This window comes from Crocodylus siamensis, chromosome 6, assembly GCF_052110815.1.
Source record: "Crocodylus siamensis isolate JL-2025a chromosome 6, ASM5211081v1, whole genome shotgun sequence".
NCBI lineage: Eukaryota > Metazoa > Chordata > Crocodylia > Crocodylidae > Crocodylus > Crocodylus siamensis.
The window spans coordinates 17,781,597-17,808,353 of NC_143400.1; the positions used below are offsets into that span (position 1 = coordinate 17,781,597).

Consider the following 26,757-nt stretch of genomic DNA (forward strand, 5'->3'; position numbering starts at 1 on the left):
GTTTACTTAAATCTTGGATTTCTTCTGAATTATTAGGAATATAAGTATGTTGTATGTGGATTTTCCAATTTACAAGTGCGGCCATTTCTTTTACCTTTAACCTCATTACATAGGAGCAGATACAGCACATACTAGAAGGTTGAAAAGAGAACTGCTGTGTAAGGGCTACTGATAAGATATGAAACTAGCTGAATGCGGTCAACAAGGAACCTTGAAAGAAGTACAAGGACTGTTTTTCAGAAGAGGCAGACTATTTGGCAAGAGTATACAGAGCATGCAGTCATGAGGGTTAAAACCTCGGTATTCACATGAACAAAGTAAGCAGATTGGATAGAGTAGAAGTTTAGTTAGTAAATGATTGGGTATTTTTGCAAGCACAAGCCAATGCTAATGTACTAACAAAGGTATAAAAGAAAATTGTATCTAATAGGTGGGGTTCCTCCCCGGAGGCACCTCGCTGCAGCGAATAAAGATTCTGTATCTGACTCTGGGTACTTGGTCTGCGTGATCATTGCCCCAGCCTAGAGAAAACTGCACATGGCTTACAAGCGTAATCCGTAACAAGTACAACATTTTTTACCTATTAAAGCACAGACTCCTCCGTTGCTAGCTAGTATATAATCTAACACAAGTTGGTTTTGCAATGTCATTTGCCTTATTTCTTTTATTTCTGTATTTATTTTATCAAAACTATCATCAGTAGCATTAGCAATCTTTTCTAGAGATGCTGCAACTTTCTTTATCTTGGACATAGCTAAGCCTGCTCCATAGCTGGGGAACATTATACCCCAAAAGCTTTGATTTTCTGTAATTTTGCGAACATTGCAAATTCTTCCTTTAGGTAATTGACATTTAATAGTAAAGGCAGGATACACTGTGGAGACATAGCACGTTCCTCTCCAACTGGAGGGAAGATTTTTATAGGCCTTATCTCCACACACAAAATAGTGACCAGCTAGTGCAGTATATCCACCTGTATTACAGCGTGGGGACATCATCCATTGTGAATAATAGCCTGAAAATTGACCTGCAGGGGAGTAATTAGATATCCAGGAATCATTAGAAAACCAAACACCATTTATCTTAAATTCTACCTTGCACTTACTGGTTTGTACTCCAACACGAGATCCATTACAGGTCCAACAAAACTTTCCAGGGGTGGCATATGCTAATTGTACATAGTCAGACCGGTTGCAATTTACATTCTGCAAAGTTTCATTTCCATGAAAATCTGAATAGTAAGGGGCTAACATGAGTTGCATTCAAGGATACTGGTATCATGAGTATTCCTCCGGTAGAATAGATAAGGACATGACTACATATCCAACAACGAGAGACATTTAAATCTATCCCAATTTGATTAACTAAATTCAAGAACATATTTTCATGAAATGATCTTCTTTGTTGGTGCGGAAATGTAGTTTGGTTTACAGAGTTTCTTATAACTGATGAGTCAAGTTCACATAAGATAGTCCAAAAGGAAATACTGAGAACTACCCAAATCATGACTAACCAACTCCACCTTGGGAACCAGGAACTAGGTAGAGGCCTTTTTCCTGTCCTGAAGGGCACAGTGGTGTCATTGGGGCACATCGTTTTCGCTCTGTAGTGGCAAATCCTCTTCGCCAGTGGGCGCTTGGCTCACTACTGGTCTTGATCTCGCCTGCTGGCACACGCTAGGCTCACTACCAGTCTGTGGAGGCTGATTACAAGATTGATATGGAGGAGACTCTGGGTCTAATGGAGCTGTGTTTTCTTACTGTGTGAAGCATGGATCCATGTCTGGAGTCCTTGACACTTTCTTGCAGTGTTGGTGGTCAGGAGTACCTGGAATGGGCCTTTCCAACGAGATTCCTGCAATGACTTTAAATAGGCTACGGGCAACATGGTAAAGGGAGAGGAGCTGAGAAAAGCAAACACAGGCTCCGTGCGGTGGAACTGCCCCCAGGCAAAGGGTCAGTGCGGTTTCCAGGAACCAGCTCAGCCAGGCCAGCTCTTTCCTGAGGTTGAATTTACTGATGCAGCAGGTGCCATCCTGCCAGGGACCTCCCAGCTTATGCAAGAGCAGGGGCAGACCTGTCATTAGTGCGACTGCTGCATTGACCAGGGGGCAGAGCTGAATGGTTCTGAGCCAAGAAACCTGCAGTCCTTCCTGTCTGTCACAAAGGCGGTTTAAAGTGGGAAACTTGACGTTTCCCTTTCACTGAAATAGGTTTTCAGCCTCTGGGATTCAGGGAAGCTTCCAGCCATTCAGGACAGTCAGTGGGGCAGAAAAATCTTTTTCTTCAAAGGCTTTGAAGTGCTGCGTGGCACTTCTTTCTCTCCCGGCACTTGACAGAAGTGTCCTGATCTGGACTCACGGGGAAGAAATGAGGCCCAAAGGGAAGGGGAAGCTGCCACGTAATTACTGATTGCTGGTCAGCAAGGGAGGCCAGAGCAGCACTCAGATCTCCTGGCAGTGGGGCTGCGCCTCTCCTGCTGGGCCCGTGCCCCTCCTGCTCACCGTGCAGCACCTCGCTGTCCTGGCTGGGGCTGGGCAGTGCCGTGCCCTGAGCACTAGCTCCAGCCCTTGCCCTCTCTCTCACCATGGGGGCTTTGATTTGCCCACTCCCATGCCCCTTTCTCCCCTCCATGCACTGTGCACAGAGTTGCTCTCTGTGGAGCTGTGCAGCTGCTCTGTGTCAGTCACCTGCATGCCTGCAGCTGCCAGCTCTGCATATGCACGTATGCATTGCTCTGGGGCCCCCATTTCCTGAAGGGGCCTTGGCCAGTGCCCAGGATGCCCGGGCATTAATCTGCCTATGTGCCCAGCTCAGCAATTGTGAAAGGCTTTGGCTTGGAACAACTTTGTTTTTGGTAAATGCTGTATGGCGCATGCTACAGGGTTTAGATGATGTCACCTAGAGATGGCTTTAGAAAATGAGAGCTGGGGTCAGTCTGGGAGAGTGCCTTGGTGTGGAAATGCCCCGAGCTTGGGATGATGCGGGTGCAAGGAGCCACTTCCCTGGAGACACGGAGCCTGGGAGAAGTGGGCACGCATTGGCCATGGTGTATCACATGTCCAGCGGGTACCACGCTGGCACTGGATTGTAGAGCGCTCTGTGCTGGGGCAGCAATGCATGCTTAACACATGCATTGAAAGAAGAGAGGTGTCCAAGGCAGGGGGAGAGGGGGTGTTGAGCCATATTACTCAGATGTGTTCAATGAGTGTGATAAAGGCTTAGTGCTGGCAAGTGCAGGGTCTGTGGTTATCTTGTACAGCAGTCCTTCTTGTGTTCATGTGAGGAGGGGGTTGCTTTGGCACCTCCTTTGATCTCAGCTTTCACAGTTCCTGGTCTGGTCTTCTTATTTCTAGGAGAGGAAAGCAGCAGAGCCTCGTGCTGGAGCGTGAGGCCTAAGGATATTAGGAGCTGGGTGTCACCAGTGGCCATGGGAGTGGATGCCAGAGTGAGGTGGAGCAAGGCACATCAACCCTCTCTGCACTTTGCATCATGAACAGCAGTGCAGATCCTCTCTGCACCCACTGAGAGCAGGAGATGCAAGATGCTGTGTGTGATGATGACCACTGAGAACGATGCCAAGAACGACGCCTCACATGGGTTGTGCTGAAAACCTCCCCCCAGCCTCTCCAGATCTGGAAGGTAGTGATCACATGGAAACCCCAAACCTGCAGAGTGGCAATCAGCATTATATTTGCATCCCCAAGAGCTGAGAAAAGGGCACATTTTCTTTCTGGTGAGCAACTTGGGCCGGCAGTGGTGGTGTTTCACCGGGAATGCCGGCCTGCCTGGACTTAGCGGTAGAACAGCAGCACAGCGGACCCGATCATCTCCCGGGATGTGCTCCAGTGCTGATGGGTGCCATAGCCATTCCAGTCGAAGGCGGGGAAGTCGCCGCACTGCCTCGGGTTGCCTTCTGGGAAGAAACCTCCGCCGCCTATGCAGTGCTGGGAGGAGCAGAGAACGGAGGCAGTGCCACACAGGAGCAGAACGGGGCAGAGCAGGCCCCCATCGTACCTGCTGTCCTGACTCCGGGCTGTGCCAGCTGCCTCAGACCAAGGTGCAAGAGACCCTGCTCCAGCCCTCGGAGCAATCATGGTTGTACTGTCCGGCAGCAGGACAGCGTAAACTTGTGGCAGGCTGTTGGCACCTGTATGCCCAGAAGCACGTACCATGCATGGTCACCCTGGTGACTGGGAAGGCACCAGGCCACCAGCCCCACCCAGGAGGACCTGGGACAATAGTAGGGAGGAGCTCAGTCATCTCTACATGTCTGCACCAGGAGTAAGGGCCTCTGTCAAGGATCGGTCATGCCTCTCACCCTGGCCTGACCCAGCTGGGCAGACAGGAGCTTGTGGCTGCAGATCTGGCCAGAGCTCCCGACTGCCTGCTCCTGCTGGAGCCCCAGTCCCAGAGCTGGACACCCCCGGCCTCACAGAGCTCACGCTTAGCCCCCACCAGCGAATGTGGGCACACCGCAGAGTTGTCCTGTTTCAAATCCCACTGAGGGGGGAGAAGAAGTGATGGAGGGGCAGGCGGTGCTGTCAGAAAGACCCTTCTCTCGAGCCACACATGGTCTGGGGTCCAGGGCGGGGCTCCCACGGGGCTGGGCTCCCTTCACTACAGTAATGGGACAACTGGGGGAAAAGCAGGTTCCCAACATGCTGGACATGTTGCCAATGCCCACCAGGCCCCTCCAGGGCTACAGCTGCTGGGAGGGCAGGATCCAAGGCCTGGTGTGAGGCAGGTAGCACTGGGGAAGGCCCTGGTCTGTGCTCTGCAGAAGGCTGGTCTAGACATGGGGTGGTTTCCTGCTCTGCTTTGTGCTCCATGCTGTGTCCCCTTGTCCAATCTCCTGCATCGATGAGCTGAGGACAAAGATACTGAGCCCCTGTATGAAGGGCTCAGGGGCTGCCCATGATTGCTGAAACTTCAGTTAGGGTCGTGCCCCTGTAGTGACCCGTCATTGTTCATGTCGCATTGGGACTTTCTGGGGAGGGGTGACACGGACACGCTTGGCCTGGCCTGGGGTGAATGTTACCACTAGCACAGCAGGCACAACGATGACCCAACCAGTGCAGCTAACAGCCCGCGGCAGCTTCTTGGGCCTGATCAAGGGCTACTCACGTGCTCGGTGTTACAGCCGGTGACTTTCAGCCCTGAACACAGGGCCATGGCCGCCTTCTCATTATTGAACACACGGAACTGGACAAAGCCAGCGATGAATTCAGCTGGTGAAAAAAAAGGGGAGTCTGGAGACTTGTATGCAATGGACAGATGGAGCCAGGAGAGAGGGCAGAGCTCAACCTCTACCCTTGGGAAGGCCCAGGAGCTGGCGGGGGCTCATGAAGCTGAACTGCAACCCGCAGAAGTGACCAGGAGATGCCACAGTCACAGCTGGGCTGTTCACTGCTCTGTCACAGCTGTGTACTTCCTGCGTGGCACTTTTTAAGTGCTTGGATCTGTACTGAGTTCAACTGCTATGTACAAATGTTAATGTGGAGAATACACGTGTGTGCACACACACACGCAGGTGCACACACATGCAACCTGCTGTTCGCTGGGGATTTTCCACTTGTTCTTGTGTTGTTGTTTTCCTTCAGTCCAAAATAAGGGTCATTCTTGCTGGGGGGCAGAACCGCCCTGTGCAGCACACGCTCCTGCTGCTAACCCAAGCTCACCTCGGCCATTCGGGGAGTAGTAGGCAGCGGTTTGCCCAGGGCTGCCAAAGTCATAGACAACAGGCACGGCTGGGCCATTATTCATAGGGCAGACACCAGCGCCGTATTTCACTGGGTATTTCTGGAAGACACAAACATTACAGGAATCCAGCAACAGCATCTGTCCTTGTAGTAGGCAGCAAGCAGGCCCTAGGTGTGATGTGGAGACGGCATGGTTATAACGCATATGCTGAACAACTGTGCAGTGTGTATCACTTCTCATGCACACACGTTTCTGGGTAGTGTAAAATCATAGAAAACTTGGGCTGGAGGGGACCTCTTGCTTTAGAGAGGAGGGCGTGGACCAATGGCTTGAAGTTGCAGCAAAGTCAGAAGTTTACGCGATGGTCAGACTGGTATGGACTGGGGGGTGGGGAGGAGAGGTGGGGAGGCGGCCTTCCTCTGGAGTGGGGCTGTGGCCTCTACCTGGGATCTCTCAAGACTATATTGACAACATTTCATAGAAGCAGAACACCGGTGCCGTGGTTGCCCTATTCCCTCCTTACTCTGACAGTGAAGACGTTTCTCCTGGTGCCCAGTGTAACCCTGCGTTGGGCAGTGCGCACTGGACGGTGACGCGCTGGCGCATTTGGGTGGAAGCTCTTTCGGGTAAGGACTACCTTTCCGGCCTGCATCTGCACCGTGGGGAGCACAGTGAAGCTCAGACCCATGCTGGGGCTCCTAGCTGCCATGCCAATGCAAATCTGAGGCAGTATAACAACAGGTGAGAGTCACCAGGTGTCTGGCATCACCGCCTCCTGGCCTGGGGAGACACCCTGCAGGGGACAGTCGAACCAAGAGCAGGACTTGGGGATGTCCCATAGATTTGGCCTTGTGCTAAAATCTGACACCCGGTGCAAACAGAGCACGAGAGCAGTTTGGTCTTCCTAGTGTGGCTCAGTCCTGGGCCCTCTTGGCATGGCAGTGCCAAGGAAACACACTTGCTCTGTGACGTGGTATTGAAGAGACAACTGCCTGCTCATCCCACGAGTGCCACAGCCAGATTCAAACAAGCCGTGTTGAGGCCAAAGGCTCCCAGTCCCTAAGCCCCCAGGAAGCAGCACATTCATGTGTTTGACAGCCCCAGCTCCCCCCGGGGATGCTGCTAGCCTCCCCGCCCCTCTGGCACACGCTGCCTCCATAGCCCCCAACCCAACGCTGCCGTTTACCTCGTAGAGCCGGAGCAGGTTTCCACCTTCAGATGACAGGAAGCCGGTCTCAGTGTGGTACCTCAGGATGGCCGAGTCCCTCCACTTTCTCAGCGGCCTCTTGTTGGGGACGTGCCACACAGACAGGTCCCGAGCTTGGAGATCGTAATAGCCGGGGTTCTGGAAAGCAAGGGCTGAGCTGGCATTTCTCAGCCAAGCCACTCTCTCGGAGGTATTAACGTGGTCCCAAACACATTAGGTTCACTTGGCCACAACACGTAGGAGGTCGCTCTTGGCAGTCGTCCCTCAGCCCTGGAGCTCCCTGTCCTGAGGCCTGCAAGAGCCCAACATCTGCAAGTGCTGCAAAACCTGCTTCTTTAGGCAAGTGACCAGCAAATAGGGCTCATTTGGGGTATGTTCATTGGAAAATTTGCAAAATGGGATGCGTCTGCTTAAAAGAGTTTGTGAAAATCTCAATGTTGGCAAAGAAGCCCAACATGGGTGTCACCTCTGCCCCCAGCTGTGACCCACGGATTGAAGAGGCTGAACAATGAGAAGCGTGAGGAGAGGGAGAGGGGCCAGCTGGAGAGGAGGGCACGGCACACTGATTGCCAGGGCCCCCGAGGGAGCGGGCAGCAGGAGAGCAAGGAGTAGGTGACCGATGGCCCAGACCATTGCTCCCACCTTGTAGTCGTCGCTGGTGGAGCCCACGGCGGAGCCGAAGGTGCTGTTGTTGGCCCAGTTCCCGTCCCCCTCCGGGTAGAGGGGGCTGCTCCCCTGTTGGCTGGACCAGCGGTCGCCCACGGTGCACTTCCCATGGGCGTTGTTCTCGTGCACACTGGCCACCAGAGTCCAGCCGCCGCCGCGTGTGCTCATGTCGCAGAAGGTCTGGTAGATCTCGCCATCCTCAGTACTCAGGGTGTACAGCCCGTCTGTGGTGGGAGGAGGCATGATCTAGGGCAGCTGGGCTGTGGGAAGGCGAGCCTGGGGAAAGTAGCATGGGCGGCCGAGCTATGTCCCTGGGGAGGGTGTGCAGCTAGGGGAGTGAGGGCAGAGGGCCCTGATGCCAGGCGGTGTGGAGATGCTGTCCTCCATCTGGCACTGTTGCACTGGTGGAATCGCCTGCCCACAGGACCTGGGTTGGCATCCCCACGGCTGATTTCTGTATCCCTCTGGGGCATCGATGGCATGTTTCAGCCATGAGAGGGCCAGAAAAGCCATGTCACCACAGGGAGTGATTCTGGTACCCCAGCTGCAGGGATATGTAGGTGTGTGAGGGCAGGAGGCCTGGTATGTGAGGCTGTGTTCAGGCACCCGCCCTACACATACCCCCACGGCTGACAGGTGTTAGGCACAGGAGCCTCCTGCATTTCAGCTGTGTGGTTGGGGCCCTCGCCCAGAAAGCCTGAGCCCGGGTGCTTGGCTCCCTTGCTCAGCGGGGATTGGAGCCTGGATCTCTCCCCGTTCCTGGCAGGGGGCTCTGGCCAGCGTGGCACCGAGCGGGCATCAGCTCAGAGCCTCTGCGGTGCTCCTTGGAGTCTGCTTCCCGGGGAGTAGAAATCTGAAACAGGGCATGTGTGGCTCACTGAGACGGACCCCTGATCAAAAGGGGAGTCAGCCCTAAGCTCCAGCCTTGAGCCACTGCAGTGTGGCAGACTGTTTTTTATCCAGCACCCTCATGATGCCTCGGCTGCTGGCTGGTGGCTGGAGCCCTATGCTAGGAAGTCAAAGTGCGGCATGTCCAAAGCACATCTAGGCGAAGGGAGACTCCTGGGAAATGGGTCTCCTGCTTCTTGGGTGTGTGCCCGAGAACACGGGAGGGTCCAGCTCCCCGCAGCAGGCACGCTTGTGTATAGGCATTGAGAGCGGCGTGTCTACCTGGTGGTGCGTAACTCTGCAATGCCTGCTCAGCCCATGTGGTACGAAATGGCTCTGGAAAGGGCAGATGGAGCAGGGCAACTTGCCCAGCACACACTCCTTGTGCCAGGGCCTCTAGAGCAGGGGGCCCCTGATCAGTGGTTTTCTGTGTGCTCGAGCCCTGGCTGTGTCCTGCACTTTGTCCCTTGCTGTGGCTCACATGAGGAGCCCCACGCAGGGGTCCACAGCAGACAGTGGGGTCAGGCACCTACGGGCCACTTGTACCACTGGAAACCCCCGCTGTGAGCGCAGGTGGGAGCCATTTTGCATCTCTCCTGCGCACTGCTGGGCACCTCACTCTGCAGGGCCCTTTGCGGCAGGGAACAGGGCAAAGCATGGGAGTCTTGGACCCCCTGGCAGGAGGTGCGCTGTATTGTCTTAGAGCTGCTTCCTAGTAAAATATGCTCCTGGGTCCAGTTGGGAATGAGCTGGCTCTGCCCGGGGTTTGTGTGTGCGGCCAGATCACCTGCCTGGTCCCAAGTGGGCAGGAGCCCCTGGTACCCAATGCACTGCTACATGTGAACGGACTGCACCTAGCTCTACAGATTTCATAGACATTCGGGCTGGAAGGGACCTTGGGAGATCACTGAGTCCAGGCCCCGCCCCAGGGGCAGGAAGTCAGCAGGGGTCTTTGGATCCCAGCAAGATAAACAAATGTCTCTTGAAGGCATTCAAAGTAGGTGCTTGAACCACCTCCAGCAGCAGTCTGTTCCAAACCTTGGGGCTCCGACAGTAAAGACATTCTTCCTTATGTCCAGCCTGAAATGGTCCTGAAGGACTATGTGACCGTTCGAACTCGTCATCCCTAGGGGCGACAGATGTTCCCCCAGATCTTGGCGAGCACCCCGATAAACTTATAGGCAGCCATGAGATCCACCCTGAGCCTGTGCTTTTCCAGGCTGAAGAGTCCCATGGCTCTCAGCCTGTCATCATAAGGTCTGTCTATCTTTCCCTGTGCCTGGGACAGGCACAGCGCAGAACCGAGGAGGTGCTGGCATGGTGAGGATGCCTCCTGCGTACTCACCTTCAGTGACAGGCCGGGTGGCTTTGATTTCCCCGCAGCTGAGGGCCAGACTGCAGCCATGTGGGTCACATTGGTTTTTCGGGCAGGAGGACGTGTCCTTCCACTTGTTCAGCAGGTTGAGGATGGCAAGCTTCAGCCCCATGGTGCCCTGGTTGCCATCTGTATGGGGGTCACAAGGGTTCGCAGGTCTCTTTGTGACAGGGATGGGGGTGGAAGGACGCAGACCCCACAGTCCTGTGAATACGGAGCCTGGGGAAGACCTGTGGCCAGGGGAAAGCTGTCTTTCTAAGGAGCAAGACCTGCAGACAGTGGGGAGGCTCCAGCAGGAGCCCTGGAGTCAAAGCGGGACAGCAACAGCGAGCAGGTGGGCCAGGACACAGGGCCGCTGGCCCTCCAGCAAGTGGGCAGTGGGGCAACGGAGGAGCCCTGCAGAGCACTCTGGGGAAGGACCGACTGAGCAGCTCATTGGTGCGAGTGGGAAGCAGTAAGAGTCAATCCTTGGGAAAAACCCTCCGCTTACTGCACAGGCAGCTGGCTGTTGTGGAGAGGAGCAGCAGCAGGAGAGCAAGTTGCTTCATGGTGGACTTCACAGCTGAGAAAAGAGGAGAGCAGGGGCTAGTAAGCAGCACGGCAGCACGCAGGAAGGCCGGGGGTGGGGGTGATGGTTGGGGGCACCATCCAAACTCAGCCGGGTTGCTGCATGCCAGCCTCTCTGCAGAACCCGCCTGGTGCTCTGGAAACTGTGCTGAAACCCGCGGGCTGTGAGGATGGGCCTGGAACAGCTTCCTCGGCACTGGGTCATCCTGGAAGCCCACCCAGGCCTCACCTGGCTCAGGGGTGTGCTTGGCCATGGGAAACTCCAGGGAGCCCCGTGCCAGCTGGGCACTGGGAGGAGCACAGGCATGCGAGCCCTGACCCAGCCAGCCCCCGTGTTCACTCATGAACTGAAGCCAGCAGGAGCACTTGCGGTGCCCAGCGAAGGCTAGGAGCAGGTGCAGAGGGCGCGATGAATGGCCTGGTGTCTCAGGCCACTCTCAAGCCCTGTGTAGGAGAAGTCTGTTCATCCTGCAGCATCAGAGACCCCCACAGTTCAGCCCCAGCTGCACCCAGTGATGGGGACCAGGTGGCTCCAGCTACCTGACAGCATGCTGCGGCGCTGGGGCACAGACGTCCAGGTAAGTCACTCTACTTTGTGCCTTCATTTCCTGCCTAATGGGGGTTTTATGCAGGAGTGCAGGGCTTGCCTCCCAAGTCAGGAGGTGGAGTGTGGGGGCCTGAGGTGGTCTCCAGACCTTTCCCCCAGGTTGTAGCCACCTGGTGAGGGCTGCAGCCTCCTGGTTGTCAGCCAGACCCAGAGGGCCCCTGGTTCAATGCTCAATGCTAGGAGTGGGCTTCGGTGGTGGGTCCTGAAGGGACAGAAGCATCTCCTTCCGGCTGTGATGATAATGCACTAGAGCAGGGCAGGACATAGCCCAGCGTTTCCTGTTGTTACCTCAGCCCGTGGGCTGTTGTGGATCCCTTTGCTCTCCCCATTCACTGCACAGCGGCCCTGGTGCTAGATCTGCCTTTGGGGCTAGGCCCACTGAGGCTTGGTGCCTGCAGACATGGATGTGCTGGGAGCCAGGTTGTAGCCGGTGCTTTGGAGAGGAGCAAAGAGTGAAGTGGCCGTTCTCAGGCTGCCATGTTTCAGCCCTATCTGCATTTCATGTCAGTTGATGCACTCCTGCCTCCTTTGCACAGGATTGTGAGCGGTCAGAAGCAGGAAATCACCGCCCAGAAATTAGACCCTGTTTAGAGCTGACTGAGAGGCTTCGCACAGGGATGGATGCCTCCCATTCCTGGGGGGACAGACCCCAAGGGGATGCTCAGCACTCACCAGCTCTGCAGGTCCTGTGTCTCTGTGGGTCCAGCTGCACAGGCTCCTAACAGGGAGAAGGGCGATCCCTGTGGTGCTTCTGCCCCTCTGTCTTAAGTAGGCTATGGGTGACTTTTTGAAGAAAAGGGACCAGAGCAAGGCAAACACAGTGCCCAAATGCCAAAGCTGTTCCCACCCACCAGGATCAAAGCGAAGGCTACTAATATGAAGCATAAATCTATTTAATCCTCCCGATAGAGCAATTCATTGTGTGCCAGTGACACAGCTGCGAGCCCGGCCGTGTTTGTTCAATAGCATATGGCAGGCCTGATGCTGTCACCCACTCACTGCATGCTGTCTAGGTGGCAGAGATGAATGGCTCCGACCCTAAGAAGGACACTGGTGTTCTCACTGCTGTAACAAAGCAGCAGTTTAAAGAAGGAACTGTACAATGCAAGTTTCACAGACCAATCTTAGCCCTTTGGACTGTTTTCCTAAGGAGGCTTAATCTTGGAGGGACCAGCTGGGTAAGTTTATTGATTCCAGTAATAACTGATCATTGGAGAACGCAGTTCCACATTACCACCCTAGATGGACACAGCAGCGGTGATACATGAACGTTTTGTCCTCTTGTCATTCTCCTGTTCTATAAGTTACTCTGTTGTCCTGTTGCAAGCTGCCCTGGGCCTTTGTTGGGAAGGCAGCATATAAATCAAACCAATAAGTATAGAAAGACTTATGGTGTGGAGCCAGCTGTCCCCCTTCTACAGCTTACAGAATTGTATTTTTTACTTCCTTGCACTTTGGGCACTGGTTTTTTACCTTGCCGTGTGCACTTCCCAGAAGTCAGCAACCTCAGGCACACTAGCAGCTTCTCCTCCTCCTCACACTCAGTATAGACTTCATCAACATGGGCATAATGTTTTGCCCCTTTGGTATGTCCTGGAAGCAGTCCAGTGATCCTGGCAGCTCTACCACTTATCCATGTTCTTGGTCAAGTGCAGGGCATGGACACCCTGGGAACAGCATGACGGATGGGGTGAAGGGGAGTACAGACCGTTACCGGCATGTGCTGGAGCTCTGGAGGCACAAAAAATTTCTTGACTGGGAGCTTACACTTTCAATCATGTGCAGTATCACCAGCCCCGAGCAGTAGCTGCTGTCCCCACAAACCCACGTCAGAAGACACTTGTCTTTCAATAAATCATTGCAATATTAGCCTTCTTGTTCTTGAGCCATTACGGTACTCAGGTCACGCTTATAAGATTTTGCTGTGCGAATCCAACAGCCAGAGTTGGGTTTAGCTCCTTCAATGAGGGCTGAGATGTGCACTTCTTTACTTGGTGAATAGCAGCTTCAAGGAAACAGTCCTTTCCTTTTCTTAGAAATAAAGTGCACATGGAGGAGGTTAATCTGTACAAAAGCCTTCTGGATTCCATGTCCCTTGCTGGCTTCATACCCCGGTCACATGCCCTTCTGTGCAACATCTTTGGTCAGACCCTAGTTAACAGGCTGTGGACAGTCATGGGGTGCCATGCTCTGGCTTAAGATATGCAGGTCCTTCTTGACAGCAACAGTTTACAGTGAAGTATGCTCACACTGAGGCCCCCAAAGTGTTCCCCACAATAACTCAGGCTAGAACTCAGCCTGCTTAACCCCTTTTTGCCACAGAGGGCAAAGCTGCAGCTAGAGGTTGTTGGCAATTTCCTGTCAGAAGGTTTTTTCAGCAAAAAATTACTTTTCTGCAAGACTGAAATTTTCTACAGGAAAACTTTCATTTGCCCAAATCTTGCTAGGCCAACGGCTGGATAAGCTTCATGTTAGGCTGGCTTCAGTTGCTGTCCAGGGGGTCTCATGTCCCATTCTCCCCTGTGAGCCTGGCTGCTTCAGAGCACTGCATCCTCCTGCTTGCTTTGCATTCCCTTCGCTGCCCCAGCTGCACTGTGCACTGAGGGAACCACATGTCTGTGGGGTAGGACTTGCCATCAGGGGAAAGGAGGGGGTGGAGAACGTGAAAATTCGGCTTCCGTAACCCACCATAGCACCACAGGTGATGTTTGGAGTCAGACTGTTTTGAGAAGAAAGATTTTGGATGATTTCAACAACAACAACAAAAAGGGATTTTGACCCAAGAACTTTGAAACATCTTGTTTCTCTCTAAATATAGATATTTGGACTTTCTGTCTGGATTTGAACAGACCAGTATTGAGATGCTGGAGTTTCCCTCTGATAGAAATTTGGATTTTCACCCCACTCTGGTCGCAGCCTGCCTTTGCCCCCTGCAGCGGTTGGGAAAGCGCCCGCAGGGATTCTGGAAAGCTGCTGGTGTCACTGAGGTCTCAGAGATCGCCTTTGGGCAGGTAACGGCTAGTGGCTTTGTGTCCCCATGTGTCCCGTGTACCTGTCCCTATGCTCAGGGCGGATTACTGCATGGGCCACAGACCCAATGACACACAGGGCCCCACCACTTTGGAAAGCTCCCATTGCTGCAGTTTTTGGGCAGCTGCAGCTCAGTCAGTGTAGGCAGTGCTGGCAGCACCCTGTGGGCTGCTGGAAGACCTGTGCCACCATCGCCATAGAGAGGGGGTGCACTGCTGGCCCAGTCCTACAGCAATAGCCTTGGTGCCTGATCAGCCTCCTCCTCCTGGCATGGCAGCCCCTTCAGGGAGTGACTCTGAGGAAGGGCCGGGCAAGCCCGAAAGCGCTGGGAGCACCACAGCTAGAGGGAAAGGAGCAGCAGGGGCAGGTGGCCTGCATGGCTCTGCTCTTCCCGCAGCTGCTGGTGCTGGGGGTAGGGTGGACCGATGCCACTGCCAGCATTACTGGTTGGGGGAGAAGAGAGGGGCTGCAAGTGGGCCTAGAAGAGGGGATCTCAAGGGTACGATTGTCCTGGGCTCCCATGCTCCTAGCTATGAGATTCATCTTTCTCAAGAAACAGTAAGAAGCCAGTTATTTGAAATATGGTAAATGCGGTGTGTTCTTCTTGTGCCTTTCGTGGTTGGTTACAGTCGGCACTGGCAATTTTCTATTGGCAGGGAGGGGGCAGGGGGCAATCCTTGTTGGGCCCCATGCTGTCTGGTTCCTGGATCCCAACAATTTGTAGTCCTTTGTATATTGTGCATGACTCCCTGTTGGCCTTACCCAAGCCGCAGTGGGTTTCCCCAGGGTAATGGTTTGCATCACCTTGCATTACCAGACCAAATAAATGATTCCCATGGGACAGACACTAATGATGGACAAATCCCTAGCAAATCTTTGGGGTTAAATACATGGGGACCCCTCCCCGCCAGGACAGCTATGCCAAAGCTGCAGACAGGAAGTAGGCAGCGGAGCCTGCACAACATGTTGCATACTACCAGCACTGAAGAGGGCACTTTCACTGATCTCAGAGCGTGTACCATGTGGGGTACATAGAGAGCCTCCCCATCTTCATCAAGAACTCGATGAAACTGTCCCAAGATCAGGCAGTCATACAGCGTTTTTGCTTTAACCACTTACCTCCCCATGTTGAGGCTAGAACGCAAGCCCTTATTGTGGGTCCTAATGGTTAGACCTTCCCTGGCCACAATAGTGCCCACTGGGCTCTGACTGTGTAGTTCATCCCAGAGGATGTGGTTATGCTCCCCCTTAGTAATCATGGCATCTCAGAAGTTTCCTTCATTTTCCTCCTTACCCCTGGCTCTCTAGAAATGGCAGGGTAAACTCTGCCTGACTTCACTCTGGCTTATTCTGGTGTAACACAATGTCAGTGAAGTTACCCCCAGCCTCTGGAGTTACCCCAGGTTTACAACAGTCAGCCAGAGCCCCATGTGGGGTAACTGAGAGCTCTACTGATTTCCAAGGAGCTTGACCCCAGCTCAAAGTCCTGGTCATTGCTTGCAAAGCAGGAAAAAAGAAGAATACTGGGGCCAGCAATTTCCTGCTGGTTTCTTCCTGGTTTGTGGTGACTTGAGCAAAGTTTACATTAGTTTACAGTCAATAAATTGTTTGTTCAAAATGGGTTACAGCCGGTTATGTACAATGGTGGAACCATGTACATTGGCTGCACCAATGGTCCTCCTCACACAACAGATTTACTTGTGGTTGGCACTGAGTATTTTCCCAGAGTTATTCCTGGTATGAAGCGGTGGATCTGGTGGGGGGTAGGGGTCGGGGGGCAGGGGGAGAGCACTGGTGCGCAGGCACCCCCTTTTGATTCCTGCTCCATTCAAAGTTTAAAATCAACTGCTTGGCTGGGGCAGCTGCATTTCTAGGCACAGTGCTGAGGGGGACACTTGACTTCATGGCTTTTTGTCACCTACCCGATCCCTTCTATACTCTTCATGCCACATGGGTTCAAAATCCTCTCTCCTTTTTAATGGTCTTGATGTTCCACCAGTCAAGCCATGCTTTGTTCTGCAATTCTGCTGCCTGCTGCCTGCTCCTGGTCATGAAGCTCCTATTTCACAGCCCTGCAGACTATTTTTAGCTTGTTCCAATAAAGTTATTCTTGCTTTTGCTTCAATCTTAAACTGAAGAATTCAGCCCCAGGCCCCTAGCACATCAGGAAAGCTTCTAGTTTATTTTTAACTGGAAAAAAATATGTGAGGATATCACTATCTGCAGCCACCTTTTCAAAATCCTAGATCTGCCTATGTTGGTATGCAACCGACATACCCTTGGTTATACTTGGTTTGCGCAGAACCAAATCTGCCATTTGGAGTGTAAACAGGAATGAAACAAAGGCAATAGGAAAGCTAGCATTCACTTCTATATTTTATATTCAGCTCAGCAATGAAATTTTGCTGTGCTGTAGGAAGCTTTGTGGGTTTCCTGAAAAGTCTGGGCTCCCTTTCCCCCCGGGACTGGATTTGGTTCTCCCTCCCTCTAAAGAATGTGCCTTGATGTTTCTTTTTCTCTCTTCTGGATCACTTCTCAGCTTCCACCTCAAACACTTTGATCAGCACCCTCTGGGCAACTTCAGTGACCTTGTCCACAAAGCTCCTTATCATCTTGTACGTAGTGGCAAAAGACAGTGCGCCAGAGGCCATGGAGGCCAGCACAGGGGCAGTGCTGACCACCTGCTTGGATAACTTTGGCACCATGCTGGTTGCTTGAGTCAGCAGCTGCACCACCAGCGTCTTGGAGACCTCTTCGGCCAGAGGTGACTTGACCAAAGCCCTCAGCTGTCCCATAGGCTGATCCATTTGTGCTGCCAGTTTCTCTAAAGAGTTGTCATCCAGGCCAAAGGCCTTGCAGTAGCCTTGTAATGTCCTGACCAAGAGGTCCACATCACAGGAGATGGAGAGCCCAGGGATGGGCACAGCGTGGACACCACTGGCCACAGTAGAGACCAGCCACATGTGCTGCAGCATGGATGCTTTCTTCTTCTCCAGGATTTGCAGGGAGATGCCTGGCAGGGCCAGCAGGAAGGTGTCCCATTTGTGGTGTCTCAGCTCCTTCTCCAAGGTCTCTTTCAGGAGGTGGAAGTCGTACTTGTCCAGCTCAAAGGCAGAGAGCAGGAAGACCCTGGAAAACTCAAGCTCTTGGGCCCGCAGGCCCTCCTCACAGTCCTCCTGGATCTCCTGGAGCACCCCTGACTCACTGTAGCTGGACGGTCGGCGCTGGAGAGAGGAGTGCAGGTCCACATCTACTTTGGAGCGGACAAAATAAAGGCTCTTGCCCATGCTCTGGATATGGTGGGCCAGCATGGCATGTTGGGCTGTGAAGTGCTGCGAGGCGATGATGATGAAGATATTGCAAGATGAGAAGCCGAGCTGATCTAGGTAGGCCTCTGGGTAGATCCCAAATGTGCTGATTCCTGGAAGGTCCCAGATGGTCACATTGGGGTACCGGGGGTGCTGGTATGGGGTCGGCTCCTGTGTGGTCTCCACCACCCCAGTACGGGCAGCTCCTGCATCCTCATCCCTCAGCCCCCGGAGCGCGTTTACAAAGGATGACTTCCCAGAACCTGTTTCACCCATGATAACCATGTCCAGGTGGACAGTCTCTAGTGACTCCAGGATCTCCTGCAGCCTGGATGCTGCTCCAGCAAGGGTGCCCTGCTCAAAGGCAGCATTCAGGGTTTCCATTTCCTCCCTTGACAGTGTGATGCCATCCTCTCTGCTTTGGGTAGCCATGGCAGCTCCTGCCAGATGCTGTAGTCCCTGCTTTGCATGAGGAAAAGCTGATTATTTGTATGAATTCTACAGACTGTGGAGCTGCTGAGGGCTCAAGGCCCCCAGGATAGATCTCAGTAAGGCTGATAGATGATGGAAGCCAAGGGTGAGAAGGAGGGAAGATTCTTTAGTCGTTAGAGCAGGAGTCACTTTGCTCTAATGACTCGATGCCAATCCCCTTCCAGAATCTGGAAGTCCTGACTCCAAGCCTCCCTGGTCTAAATACTGGAGTCTACTACTCCACTAGGGCCAGGGCCAGACCCTGGAAGTCCTGACTCCATTCTTCTGTTCCCTTTCACCCACCTCCCAAGCTCTGCATTTAGATGTGTCTGTACAACTATGGATCTCAAGCCCATAGCAGAAGCTCCAGCATGAACCCCAGGGCCAGGCTACTCACATTCAAGTCAAGTTGGCCTCTGGACTCAGCTCTCCCCTGGGTCATTCAGCTTCTTATACCTGGGGGTGTCTCCTGCATCACAAGGGGATACTATGGAGCTGTGACCACATCTTACAGTCATATCCTGATTGGCTGAATAAGTCTTCTTATATGACATCAGCAGCCACGGTGCTGCGCCATCAGCCTCATGATTCATGTGCATAAACTGCACATCTTGTTCTGCCCATTTCACTTACAATAAGCATCCACCCACTAGTATGTCTAGACACAGGAGGTGGTGGCAGGGGAGGGAAGTGTGCTAGAAACAAAGTATGTAATATTCCTTGTCACACATCATTTTGACTGTGTTCCCTGCATTGCAAGGTAGGCTGGCAAGGTACTGCAAGGTATTGGTAAAAGAGGCAAGGGACAGATCAACAGCCCCACCTTGCACTGTTAACCCCTACAAAACAGAAGAACATGCACTTGCCCTGGTGTTTCCCTGGCTACCTGTGTTTGTGCAATATAGATTCTCATGTGTGGCAGGAAGAGGCAGGAGGATTGAAGGGCTTGGGGTGCAGGTGATTTCCCCATTGGTCCTGGTTGAAGGTCAGTGCCCAGGCAGGGACCATTATGTCACGGAGGTAAACAGGTGGCTGAGAAAGTGGTGCCAGTGGATTCCTCAACAACAGGCAGATGATCGTGCCTTGTGTAGAGAACAACTTTTTATTCCAGGAAGTTGAGGATGTGACTGGGGCATCATCAGTCTCGGGTCTTGTCCCGACCAGTAGAGAAGAATTGGACTGAGGACATGAAGGTGATGGGAGACAGGGGAGGAAGTGATCACGGCAGGATAGAATTATGGTCCGAGACAGGGAATGCAGGAGGTCAGCAGAACTAAGGCCTTGGGTTTCAAACGGATGGATTTTAACTGACTCCAGGAAATAGGCAAAGTGCCATGGGATAAAAGGGTCCAGAAGGATTGGCAGTTTCTATGGGATGGGATAAAAGGGTCCAGAAGGATTGGCATGGTATTGGAAACTCAACAAGAATCACAGTGGCTGCACAAGTTGCTTCTAGGAAAGCATGCAGGCAATGGAAGGGCTGGCAGGTATTAAGGAAACATACCAAGAAATAGTAAGAACTGCAGGAACAAAATCAGGGAAGCAAAGCTAAGAGAATGAGTTAAACTGGGCAAGAGAGGCTAAGGACAATGAGAAGAAGTTCTATAAATACACAGATCAGAAAAGAAAGACCATGGAAACTGTAGGTCCACTGCTAAATAGCCAGGGTTTGCTAGAACCAGACAGGTAATAACAAGTACATGGAGAAGGGAGGGGTCAGGATGAGGAAATGACAGACCTTATATTTCATATTTTCTGCAAACCCTCCAATAGGAACACTCACTGGAATGACTGGTGGGGTTCATAGAAAATGAGGGCTGGAAGGGACCTCAGAAAGTCACACTAGTCCAACCCCCTGCTCAAAGCAGGACCAGCCATAACTACATCATCCCAGCCAAGGCTTTGTCTACCTGGGTCTTAAAAACCTCTGCGGATGGAAATTTCACCACCTCTCTAGGTAACCTGTTCCAGTGCTTCACCATCCTCCTAGTGAGAAAGTTTTTCCTAATATCCAACCGAAACTTTCCTTGCTGCAACTTGATCTAAATTGTAAGATCTGGCCAGGGTGCTGGCTTGGACTGGGATTTTGTCCAGCAGAGGAGTCTGGGGAATAAGATCAGTCTGTAGCTGAGGACAGGCAGTCGGAGGGTTGGGACTGGGCCTGGAGCACCCCAGGGTGACCACCAGCCCAGGCATTAGTTACAGTAGCCCAGGAGGGGGATGGAGTGGAGAGTAAGATGTGACCTGTGATGGTCACACAGGCCCCCTCCTCTGCATCTCAGTCAATCCCAGTCAGCCACTGCCACCTACTGTGGGTGGGGAATGGGTAGGGCACCTGGGAAATGGGGAGGGGGAAGAAACATGTCTATCCCTGCACAGACAGGCACTGGAGTGCCAAACTGTCCTTAAGGGAATGCACTGGCCACTATGAGTGAAAGCCCCAAAGAGAAGCCTCTAATGTCCCACCCAAAACTTGTATACATGGGGTGCTCAATACCTGGCCCATGGACCCATGGGACTCGGCCTGCGGGGCTCCCCACAGATCAGGAAATTTGGCAGTAGAGGAAAAGTGGCAATTAATATCACCACCCCTCCCCAACTGCTAAATTACCAAGCCCCACACGGGCAGATTGGGCTCAGGCTACTCCCTGCCACTGCGCCCTTCTGCAGTAGAGTTGGAGCTGGGCTGCTTCCCTACCTCCCTCTCCCTCCATGTGGCAGAATCAGAGCTAAACCACCCTCCCCTCCCCACGCAGCAGGATCGGGCCCACAGGCCGGATCTGGCCCATGGGCAGACTGGCACTGCTCATCTGGCCTGCAGGAAGAAAAGGTTGAGCACCACTGTGCTATACTAGGGAGCTGTCCCCCCACAAGGACCCAATGAGACCCTTCCTCAGTCCAAGCCAGGCATGAAAGGGGGAGCTGCACCCCCTTGGCAACCAGCCCAAGGACAGTCCTACCCCACACACAGAACTCATGGGGTCGTTAGCAATCCCCTCCCCTGCTGTCGTGGGACAACTGAAACTTCACCAGTACTCAATGGACCCTCTGGCTGTCTCTAGCCCTCCCCCACCTCCCCGGATCTAACACAGGCCCCACCTGTGAGTGACTTTGGGTTCCCCTCCAGCTCTCGCTAGCCCATCACCAACAACCCACAAGGGATCATATATGGGAGCATCTGTGCCCCAGGCCTGGTATGTGGCTGGTCACTGCCCAGATGTTGATGCTGGAGGCAGGGAGCTGACAGCCTGAGGGGGTGTTGCTGCTCACCAGCCAGTCCAGTGGCCAGCCCTGTAGACATCACCTTCAGGCAATGGGAGGGTGAGTTGGGATGATTGTAGGATGGGCCGGCAGGTGACTCCAGCACCTCGATGTTGGTGGAGTCCAAGCTGTTGTGTTTCAGTGGCTGGTGTATTTCCTGCTCCAGGATCCCAAACTGGAGGGACTCCATGGTATCCTTCTGTCCTCCATCCTGGGTCTGATGGCTCCTTGCAGTCCTTGGCCTCTACCTCACTGCTATTGTTGGGGCTCCAGGTTCCCCCTGGAGTCAGCCATGAAGCTAGCTGCTGTGGACTCATCACTGGCTACGTATGCGCAAACTCCTCATGAGATGGGCATGTCACCGTCTGGGCTCCCAAGGCATAGTACCATGAGAATGGCACTATGCAACATTGGTCAGGCTGCAGCTGGAGTACTGCGTCCAGTTCTGGGAGCTGCACTTCAGAAGGGATGTGGACAACATTGAGAGGGTCTGGAGGAGGGCCACTTGCATGATCAGGGGCAGCAGTGGAGGCCTACAAGGAGAGGCTGCGGGACCTAAACCTGTTCAGCATCGACAAGAGAAGGCTGAGGGGGGTCTGGTGGCCATCTATAAACTGGCCAAGGAGGATCAGCAGGCAATAGGAGAGTCCCTGTTCCCCCGAGCACTACCAGGAGTAACAAGGAATAACGGCCACAAGTTGATGGACAATAAATTCAAGCTAGACATCAGGAAGCACTACTTCACAGTCAGGGTGGCCAGGAGCTGGAACCAACTTCCAAAGGAGGTGGTGCTCACCCCTATCCTGGGGGTCTTCAAAATGAGGCTAGATAGACACCTAGCTGGGGTCGTCTGACACCAACTTTCTTCCTGCCATGGCAGGGGGTCAGACTTGATGATCTGCTCAGGTCCCTTCCAACCCTACCGATTATGAAACTGTGAGTACCACTGTTGTAGTGTGCAATGCTAGTCATGGTTGTGCTCATAAGCCAGTATCTCAGCTGCCACCCATTCGTAAGTGGCCTGGCTGTGATGGCAAGGAGGTTCATGACCTCCATTAACCCCCAGTTCATGGACCACTTGGATATTCTGGGTATTGGCCTCTGGTGAGGTGCTGAGGGGGTCTGTGAGACTGCACCACACTGGTGCCCGTGGGGGCCCGTCATCAAGTGATGGGTGCAGCATGCCATTGTATTATAACCCCAAGCAGTGGAGTTCAAAGTCACAACAGAAACACCTCAAACAAAGCCTGAGGAGCACTCTGGGAAGCTGGTGGGTTGATTACAGCCTGCCAAACTCTGCTCTGATATGCAAATATAGCAGTGAAGCACATTCAAGTACTTCTGTTCCATCCTGAGGCAGAACAGTCCAAATATTAGCACTTCATTGGCAAGTCATGTCTCTCCTTTCATTTTCTGGAGTGCTTTCATGGCACTTGGAGCACTACAAATGCTTTGTCTGCCCATGTCCGGAGAGTTACAGGCCCCATTATAGGGATTATGCAAGATCAAGGCTTCTGCCTTTACATCTCCACCCTGGTCAGGGAGCCCCAACTCAGCCAGCTGCCTGGCTCAGCAAGTCAGCTGCAGTCACCTGGCCCCAAACAGAGCTTCAGTCTCACTCAGTGCCCTGTCCTCAGTCACAGCTCAGAAGGCACCAGGCTGGACACTGGCTCCTGTGGTCCCAGGCCTCACGCCCTGTGCTGCAGGCCAAATGAGCAGTGGAGTATTAATGAGCATCCCAGGCCGTCCCAGGCTTCAAGGGGCCATGCTGGGGTCAGTGCAGGTACGGGAGGAAAATGTTCTCATAAATGTCACTCGTGGGCTGTTCTCTCTCTTCTGACGCCCTTGTTCTGGTGGGTGAATCCCGGGGGAGCTTGGAGAAGGGGAGCACAGCATAGGTGACAAGGTATTCCTGCTGGAGAGAGCACAGGGGCTGTGAGTGGGGTGGGTGGAGATGGACAGAGCTCTGTGACAGCATCAAGCAGGGAGCAGCATGGCTGCAGCAGGTTACACTTACCTTCTTCCTCAGTGGGGTTCCCATGGGCCTGTCTGTAAGAGAAACACAAAGGGATCAGGTCTGGGCACTGGCAGCACTTTGTGCACGATCAGGTTCACAGCTTTCTTGAGCAGGGATGAAAATCCCTAGCAGAGGAGACCCTGCATTAATGGCAGCTGGGGAGCAGGAAAGCAATGTTAATTGAAACCTGGGCTGTCCAACTGGTGGCCTGTGGGATGTGTGCAGCCTGCAAGGGGCTAACACAGGGGTGGGCAAAATACAGCCCTCAGGCTGGATCCAGCCCACCCTGCCATTCTATCTGGCCTGTGGGGTCCCTAAAAAATTTAGAAAATTAATATTTATCTGCCCCGGCTGCCTGTCAAAGATGACAAGACCCAGGCACAGTAGGACCCAGGGGGAGCCGCCAGCAGGATTAAGCAGCAGGAACAGCAAATCCAGCCCCAACCCCAGCCCCAGTGGGAAGCCTCTGCCTAGCAGGGGCTTTTGGAGGCTTTTGTCCTGGGGCTGTTCCTGCGTCCCCGCACCAAGGAAAATACAGATAAGGAGGTGGGGAAGCAGGGGAGGACTGTGGGCAATTGCCCCAGTCCTCAGGGCTGGCTGGCCAGATCTGCAGTCCTGGCGCTGCAGCCAGGAACCATGCGGTGCTGGGGGCTGGTGGGTGAGGGATGGGAGCAGGGAAATGGCTGTAGCAGGTGTGGGGGAGAGGCAGTGAGAGGGTGCATGCGGCACAGTGACAGCCAGGCAGCAGTGCAGGGCCTGCGCCAGTGCACCGGGGCCAGCACCGGTGGGGCCCAGAGCAGGGTGGCAGGAGCGTGGGGCCTGGGCTGGCAGGGGCTCTATGGAGCTGGGCTGGCTCCCTCTTCTCCCTGTTTGAGCAGTGCAGTCTGGCTCCGTAGATCGCCTGGCAGCCTGGCCCTGTGCTCCTGCTGTCCTGCTCTGGGCCCCACTGGTGCTGGCCCCAGCCACGGCCCCGGTCCCAGGGCACTGGCGCAGGCCCCGCACGCCCTCCTGGCTATTGCTGTGCCCCACACACCCCTTCGCTGCCCCTTTCCCCCAACCTGCTGCAGCCATTTCTCCGCCTGCCTGGCCACCACCATGTGGTTCCCAGCTGCACTGCTGGGACTGCAGGAACAGCTGGAACTGGTGCTGGAGCAGCAGGGGGGAGGGGGTCAAGGAAGCAGTAGGAGAAGGGCAGCAGTGGCAGACGGGGGGTAAGTGGTACTGAGCAGCAGCACAGGGCTGTGCCCATGTCTTGGGGCGAGGAGTGCAGAGCCCAGGCTTGCAGAAGCATTGCAGAGGCTCTACCTGCTGTGGGAGGTGGGAGAATGCAGGCTGTGGGCAAGCCCTCCCCCTTCACAAGCCATGACCCACCCCAGCTTTCCTCCCCCCACATACTCACAGCCCCCAACAAAACTCATACCCACCCATACACACCCAACTCCCCATACCTATCCACCCCCCACCAATCCCATGCATACACACACACCCTCCCCCACACCCCACACCCCACACCCTACAAACCTATACCCACCCTCCCACACCCCCCCCACAATATACCAGATTAAGAACTCATTTTAAGTTATTGTGCAATCCCCTCTGTGTATACTACACAAACACATGTAAATCAGGACAAAAATATTTTTTGAAATGAATGAATGTTGTAGTACATGTCTGATTTTTAGAATATAGTTTGGTATTTTTATGGTTCAGAGCTGGCAAAACCCCTTACTGAAAGGAGTATTTCAAGGGGGCAATGGGAGGGACTTCTGGTGGCAAAGGTCAGGGGTTAGGGGCAGGACCTTTAGTCCCAAGATGGTAACCGGGGGCAGGGCACCTGTTAAGGGGTGGGGCTACCCATGTGGCCCTTGATGACGTGCCAAAATTTGGTAAGCAGTCCTTGGCCCAAAATAATTGCCCTCCCCTGGGCTAACCTGCAGTGGTGACACGTAGAGGGTATACGGGGGTGCACCCCCTGAGAGTGCTGGTGCATCCCCTGACTGGCCACGCTTGCTGCTTAGGCAATGGGTGGGGGGGCAGGCAGGAGCACTGGTGTCCCCCCTGCGAGTGCCGGCCAGGGAGCGCTGGAAATGGCTGTGGCTGGGGGGGAGGTGGCTGGGGGGGGACTGCCCCCCCGGTCAGCGAGATTGGCCGAGATTGACCCCCTCCCCAGTTGCTGACTGTTTGCTGGGGGTGGGGTACATGCCCCCTCCCCCCCCGAATAAGGTAGCACCAGTCGCCCATGCTAACATGTGGCCCATGGACACTTGCCTGGCCACGGCTCCCCTCGTTGCTTTTGAAGGAGTGGCAGGTGGGAGCTCTGGTCTCTCACTCCCACCCTGGCTTCTGCCATTAAGGCTGTGTGTGCTGTGCATGTGGCAGGGGGAGCTGACCATGTGACGTGGCTGGGAGCAGGGTGAGACTGGGAGTCAAGAAGGATGTTGATAGACTCGAGAGGGTCCAGAGGAGGTCACTTGTATGGTTAGAGGCTTACGGGACAAGCCCTACGAGGAGAGACTGAGGGACCTGGACCTCTTCAGCCTCTGCAAGAGAAGGCTGCGAGGTGATCTTTTGGCCACCTACAAATTCATTAGGGGGATGCAGCAAGGGGTCGGAGATGCTCTGTTCACCAGGGTGCCTCTTGTGGTAACAAAGAACAATGGTCACAAACCAACAGAGAGCAGATTTAGGCTAGATATCAGGGAAAAACTTCTTCACGGTAAGGGTGGCCAAAATTTGGAATGGGCTCCCAAGGGAGGTGGTGCTGTCCCCTACCTTGGAGGTCTTTAAGAGAAGGCTGGACAGGCATCTGGCTGGGGTCATCTGACCCCAGCACTCTTTGCTGCCCAAGCAGGGGGTCAGTCTCGATGATCTGTTGAGGTCCGCTCCAACCCTAGCATCTATGAATCTATGAATCTATGAATCTGTGGCGGGGGAAGCTGGGCTGCTTGCATGGCAGAGGGGAGGTTACCTGAAGGGCAAGTGGCCTAAGCATTGTGTGTCCCCGTGGTCTGTGGCCCACATGGCATGCAGCCCCTGACTGCTAAGAAGCTGGACATTTGTGATTTAAACTGAATTACCCTGATGTGAGATTTTCCCCAGAACAGAGCGTTTATAATAGGAACTCTGAAGCATTCAAGCTGACAGTGGGTGGGGGGACCTGCACATAGGGCATCCCTGTTTCCTGTCTGTCCTGCCCCACAGCTGGCTCACCCAGCAGTGGTTGCATCTGGGTGCTGGTGAGGAAGTGACTGTGGGGGCGAGATGCACCCTGCGTCTCTTGGTGGAGCTCGTGCAGTACGAGGACCATGTGCTGAGGCAGCTCCTTGCAAAAGGACGCGTCTCCCCAGCAGCCTGGTGCCTCCCTGCTACCTCTGCAGGCTCTCGGCACTTAATTGGGTGAGAAAGTCACAAAGCATTGGAACCAAACGCCTGCTCTGGAAACCCAGCTGTGCCTGTGCATGGCCTCACCCACCGCTGTGCTAAACCCCGCTTCCCTCTCCAACGAGACACAACTCTGTGCCACTCACCCCTTCCTCCTTTCTTGATGCTGACAACAGAATAGACCACATCTCCACTCCCTTGCTCCTGGGGATACACTGGAAGGAAAAGCCAGGTTTCACTTAGGCCTTGTTGACTTTAGAGGCAATGACTGTGCTGT

At 53.9% G+C, this 26,757-nt stretch overlaps 3 protein-coding genes across 3 annotated transcripts in view; all 3 read right to left on the bottom strand.

The window, feature by feature from the left end:
• Window positions 1-3,708: 3,708 nt before the first annotated feature.
• LOC149861342 (intelectin-like protein) lies at window positions 3,709-15,169 on the bottom strand. Its single transcript, XM_090053746.1, has 9 exons — window positions 15,162-15,169; window positions 10,635-10,693; window positions 10,329-10,400; window positions 9,809-9,967; window positions 7,552-7,799; window positions 6,889-7,047; window positions 5,681-5,801; window positions 5,127-5,230; window positions 3,709-3,946 (listed from the first exon to the last, which is right to left on the bottom strand). The coding sequence occupies exons 1-9, from the start codon at window positions 15,167-15,169 to the stop codon at window positions 3,794-3,796; spliced, it is 1,083 nt and encodes a 360-aa protein (XP_089909872.1). The 3' UTR covers window positions 3,709-3,793.
• Window positions 15,170-16,543: 1,374 nt separating this feature from the next.
• LOC149861343 (interferon-inducible GTPase 5-like) lies at window positions 16,544-18,388 on the bottom strand. The gene has a single exon (XM_090051882.1). The coding sequence runs from the start codon at window positions 17,780-17,782 to the stop codon at window positions 16,571-16,573; it is 1,212 nt and encodes a 403-aa protein (XP_089908008.1). The 5' UTR covers window positions 17,783-18,388; the 3' UTR covers window positions 16,544-16,570.
• Window positions 18,389-21,081: 2,693 nt separating this feature from the next.
• Window positions 21,082-26,757, bottom strand: part of LOC149861344 (Fc receptor-like protein 3) — a 28,089-nt gene continuing 22,413 nt past the window's right edge. Inside the window, exons 13-15 of the mRNA XM_090053747.1 lie at window positions 26,627-26,695; window positions 23,100-23,131; window positions 21,082-22,997 (exon numbers count right to left, since the gene is read on the bottom strand). Coding sequence (XP_089909873.1) covers window positions 22,857-22,997; window positions 23,100-23,131; window positions 26,627-26,695 — 242 coding nt within the window. The 3' untranslated portion in view covers window positions 21,082-22,856. The remainder of the gene's footprint in view (window positions 22,998-23,099; window positions 23,132-26,626; window positions 26,696-26,757) is intronic.

Coding starts and splice junctions, on each gene's coding strand:
- LOC149861342 (XM_090053746.1), bottom strand. Junction 7,800..9,808: donor CACCCGGCCTGTCACTGAAG/GTGAGTACGCAG, acceptor CTCCCACCACAG/ACGGGCTGTACACCCTGAGT. Junction 7,048..7,551: donor CCACCAGCGACGACTACAAG/GTGGGAGCAATG, acceptor CTTGCTTTCCAG/AACCCCGGCTATTACGATCT.
- LOC149861343 (XM_090051882.1), bottom strand. CDS start 17,782: ATGGCTACCCAAAGCAGAGAGGATGGCATCACACTGTCAAGGGAGGAA.